Source organism: Anopheles darlingi, chromosome 3 (genome assembly GCF_943734745.1).
Source record: "Anopheles darlingi chromosome 3, idAnoDarlMG_H_01, whole genome shotgun sequence".
Taxonomy (NCBI): Eukaryota; Metazoa; Arthropoda; class Insecta; order Diptera; family Culicidae; genus Anopheles; species Anopheles darlingi.
The window spans coordinates 43,715,939-43,720,938 of NC_064875.1; the positions used below are offsets into that span (position 1 = coordinate 43,715,939).

General features: G+C 45.0%; 1 protein-coding gene across 2 annotated transcripts in view; it reads right to left on the bottom strand.

Moving 5' to 3' along the window:
- Positions 1 to 5,000, bottom strand: part of LOC125957561 (Down syndrome cell adhesion molecule-like protein Dscam2) — a 37,052-nt gene that overhangs the window by 3,223 nt on the left and 28,829 nt on the right. For both annotated transcript variants that reach the window (XM_049690349.1, XM_049690350.1), the window contains exon 20: positions 4,975 to 5,000. This exon is cut by the window's right edge and continues 682 nt beyond it. In XM_049690349.1, the coding sequence (XP_049546306.1) occupies positions 4,975 to 5,000 (26 nt within the window). The remainder of the gene's footprint in view (positions 1 to 4,974) is intronic.

The following is a 5,000-nucleotide window of genomic DNA, read 5'->3' on the forward strand; positions in this document are numbered from 1 at the left end:
GGCAGAAGGATTGCAGGGACCAGTACAGAAGAAACGCGCGAAGTACACACTAATCGTTACTTCGGAGATTTGTGCGATTTAAGATTGAATTTTGAAAAGTTGAATAAAGTTGCACATTTGCAACAAGGAGAAATTCTAAATTTGTTTGAGCAATGGGTGAGTGCATATTTGCTCGCAGTGCCATACCATGCTTAAATATTGACGCAACTCTGACGTCCTGCGACTCTGCCTACCGCCGCAGCTTTATCTAATATCCAATTAGAATTCACTCATCAGTTGCTTCTGCTTCACTGAACAGCTTGGATGTTGGGAATTTGCTTTTCGCTTTAATGAATTTTTACTTAATTTTCAAAACAAATAATTGATGAAGGTATGTTTTGTATAACAACATTTGAGGTAATTAGTTAGCTACTAGCATCAATTAATTATGTGTGAACGGTACAAAGGACGACAGAAAACGATCTCAATTAAATGGAGCATTGATTATACACCGGATTAGCTAGGACCTTCTATTCTACGATTTTCAAGACTGTTTTATGCCTTTTATAATATTAACGTGTGTTTTCAATTATTTTTCATCAACTAACTTTCTACTATTAATGCAATTGTTATTCCATTGCAAATGAAAGCGCTACTAAACAGATATTTCAAAACGCCACTTATCTGCATAACTTCACACATGATGATGACGTTCAATATAACTTGCATTTGTAGTACACTACCATAACGTATCTTTGGGGTATATGAGATTCAGAACACGATTTAAAAACATTTTCTTAAAAAAATGTGCTAGTTATAGCGTGTGTTTGTCAGAAGCACTGCTCCATTGATTTTACAAGAAGAAATGCGAATCTTATTTGGATAGATATCATGGTGCCATGCCCGAGCAGAGCAAACGTGTAATTTGCACAGTTTAGAAGACACTGCCATTTTGCTGCCAGGACTTTTTCTGGTCTTGGAAAAAAGAAAATGAGCAGCTGAAAAGACTGCACTGCTCTGCTCGGTCAGGATTTGTGTCAAATGCAAGGAGAACGGGTAGAACCTTTAGGAGTTAAGTAAACAACCGTCCCTCGACGCTTAAAAAACTGGGAATAATCCACAACATGCCATATTCCACTCGAATTGCAAGAAGGGTCGGTTAGAGAGGCAAAATAGTGGATTCGTTTTCGAGAATCGTAAATGGAAAATGTTCTGGATAAAGCTGAAATAGGTGGTAGTAAAACAGATTCATCCTTACTAAAATAAGACATTCGTTGGGCATTTTTTTTACTGTTATTACGGTGTGATATGAAAGGATCAGTCGGGTACATGAACTATTCATAAATGGTAAAACTTTGGGGAGCAAACGCTATCATCACCAATCATCATCAGAAGCATTTTTTGATTAGAGAAGTACCAGGATGTGCTGCAAAAGCTATCAAAAACTGTTTCGAAAAATCACAACATCATCTCTTTTTTAGAAGTTATTCGGTTACGTAAATGAATATAGGAATTGTTGTGCATGCAGTCAAGTATTAAAGTACCAAAATGTTAATGAGTAAATTTTTTTATCGCCCATACTATGCTAACATGTGCTTAGAAAATCTCAAATCGTTGCGCTACATATGTAGAAATTGTTGTCATGTTTCCATCACGGACTGCAGGTCAAGCACGATCATTAAAAAGGATCTCCTAAATGTCCCAACATCCACGAGGAAATATCAATTATTAACAATACACCCACACAAATGATGGGCGTATTGTTAATTGGATCGCACAAAATCCAAAAACCACTGTTATCAACGGATAAAATCCGTTATCAACGTGAGTTACACAGAGCGAGTAGAAAAGTCTAGTTCCGTGAAGTACAATGCTGTTGATATTAAAATCATCGTACTGACGACCGCACACACACCCTTCAGGCAGAAAACAGACATAACGAGCAACATCGAGAGCAGGCGTACCCGGGGCGGTCGCCACCATTAAACAATTGCTCTCGATACAAACCAGCGATTACAGCTTCCAGTATCGGCCTCAGTGGCCCCATTTTTCATGCTTAATTTCATCGCTCCATGCCCTTAATGCCCCGCACACGCGGCGCAGCGGCGTGGATGTTCCCCAACTCGAGGACAATAATTCGTGGAATAATTAGTGATAAGCAGTAAGGCACGATGTTTCCCCATCTCCTTGTCGCCGAATGTCGATAGCCTGTTATGTTTTATCGGGGTGGCACGGTGAAATAAAACATTCAAACCAATTCCACGGGTCACGGGTAAAGCTTCCGTGAGTGTGTGCGCTTGGTGGCCATGTTTCACCCCGCGAACTCCGAACAAATGCAACTCCCACTGCTGCTGCTGCTGCTGGATCGCTTCGTACGGTTCTACGGTTAGAGGAATGTTCGAATACGTGTGTGTGTGTATACTGAAGGGATGTTAAATAGTCAAATTAATCCATTCAATTACATCCTGCCCATCAGACTGCGTCCTCCACGGTTCGTCGTGCTGTTATTTCAACCTCACCACTCGACGCTAGGTTGACACTCTTCATCCAACGTCCAAATCTGCTGCTGTTGCTGTTGCTGCTGCTCCTGTCTGATGGTACTTTGAGCAGCAAAAGCAAAAAACAGCTGTCGATAAACAACTCGGAGGTACGATTTTGGAAGCAGTGCAATCGGGGCTTTGGGGATGGTTTTGTGGAAAAGTGGTGGACACTCTACATGCTGGCTAGACCATGATCACCACCACCATCACCACCACCACCATGACTGGCGACAAACTCTAGCGGGGCCCCAGATCCCCAGGATTGTATAATGTGTTCAACGCGCAACCCCATAAGCAACCCCTACCCCGCACCTGCTTCGCCCGTTGGTCAGACCGGATTTTTAGGGTTGGAATCTCTAAATGCCACTGAGGGCTGCTGCTGCTGCTGCTGCTGCTCATCGATGCGTTCTGCCCGGGTCATCCGAACTGTTAGCTCAGCCCCATTCGCTTAGCTGGTGAGCTCAGCTGGGCACAACGGTCGGGATGTGCTGTATGTGTATCACCGTTGTGGGGAGGGAAAGCATGGGACACATACGTACGTACGTACGTACGTGTGCATTCGATGAACGAACAAGCGTATGTGCCCGTGTGCAGTCGAGCGGTTAGAGCGGGTTGAGGTTCATTGAGGTGTATAATTAAACGTACATTTAATGATGCTGCACAGGCTTCACAGGCACAGGGGCTCTTCTTCTTCTATCCGGGCTTCCATCTCTGCCATTCTCTCGCCCCGAGAGGGACCTAGAATGTCCCTTTTTCCCCCGGGGGTGGTTGAAGCGCTTATCATTCGTCTGTGTCAAGATTTTTCGAAAACGTTTTGTTATCGTACCACACCACCGCACTGGACATTAGTAGCACCCCGTAGGAGGCACAATTCGCTCAGGAGGCGACGCTCAGCAGATCGTTCTCGTGAAATGTTGCATAATTTGCAAAACTCCTATGGACCCACCACCAGCAAGCGATGAACCCCACTTTTGGCCCACAAATACAGTTCCAAAACCCCGGAATGAGGTGCCGCGTACACCGGCATGACCATCTGAGTATCATGCAGCGCTCATCAGTCCAGGGGACTAACGCCATCCGTTTTGCCATAATTATGGAATGTTCTCGCCGAAGTCTCGCCAGGCACGTACGAGGCCGGGGTCGGGGTGGATGGATTTATTTTTAATTTCATCCCGCTGCACTCCACCTCACAGTGCACTGAGATTGCACAATCGCGTGTCGAAGTCGAGAAAGTGAGTGCAGTCTCTGTGCTTGCCGTAGAGGAGTTCCGGAGGAGCGAAACGGGACCGAAAACTTGGAAGCCGGAACTGCGGAACGAAATAAATCAATTTGCATCACTAATCGAATAAACTCATCTTCGCTCTCGTGTGTGTTGTGTTCGTATGTGGCAACCATTTTTATCCCCCTCCCCTTTCAAAGTTCTTCGATGCGTGTCGTATATATGCACATAACGTGGACTACGTGCGCTCGTGTGTGTGTGTGTATGATGCGACAGATAATATAATCATACCCGGTGGCTGTAGATACAATAAATTCCTCGAAATTCCTTCCTTTACTGGCCGCAAGCCTCGGATGTGCTTCTATGTAAATATCTGTGATACTTGCGTTAACTCAGAGCTCAGAGCCACAACCTTAGGTCTTATCAGTTGCAAATTGATGCCGTAGCCCTTTAGGCAACTGCTCCACGGTGCAACATGCACCCACCCTCGGGGGTGGTGGTGGTGGTGCGGTTTTGTAATGCCTTGGGGACGTGTAGCAAGTCCTCCGAGAGCCCCGAGAGCCAGGGACATCTTCTGCTTCGTTGCTGCTCACTAATGCAGATTATGGTTTTATTCGAGGAATATACACAGGAGACTGGACTTGACTAACTGGGCCGAGCTGAGGGGGTATAATGCCCCTAGCTCGCCTCGGTTGGGCCAGCTCATGCGATATTCATGCAATTTGCCGTTCCTGTACCGAACGGTAACCGCTAATAGCGAAGAAAGGGGGATTATTTGTCTTGGATTGTTAAATTTTAAATGACCCACAATGTACGTGTTGCTTATTGATGTTGCCTACCCACCCGGTTAAGCTGCTCGGATCTGATTGATGATGACGATTCTGGGTCAATCCTATCGAATCGAATGGCGAGCGACCGAAAGACTTGCTCATTCGGTAATGGATGTTCGATGTAAATGGAATTAATTAAAAGGATTTGCAGGGATTTTGTTTGACTACAAAAAAAAAAAAACACACACACACACACAGGGATGCGGAGAAAATGTAGCTAATGTGGTGGACCTCCTCCGAGGTAAGGCATCGCCTACTACAAATCACGCGGAAGTTGTTTAACTGGATCGGATTGAACCGTCCAGTGATCATCAATGACAACTAGCAGCCGGATGCGCTATCATTTTGTGTCCCATTTTTGTTTCATTTCGCATTTCGCATTTCTCCCCGCCCGCCATTCACTTACCTTTACCCTTCGTCCTTACGGCCAGC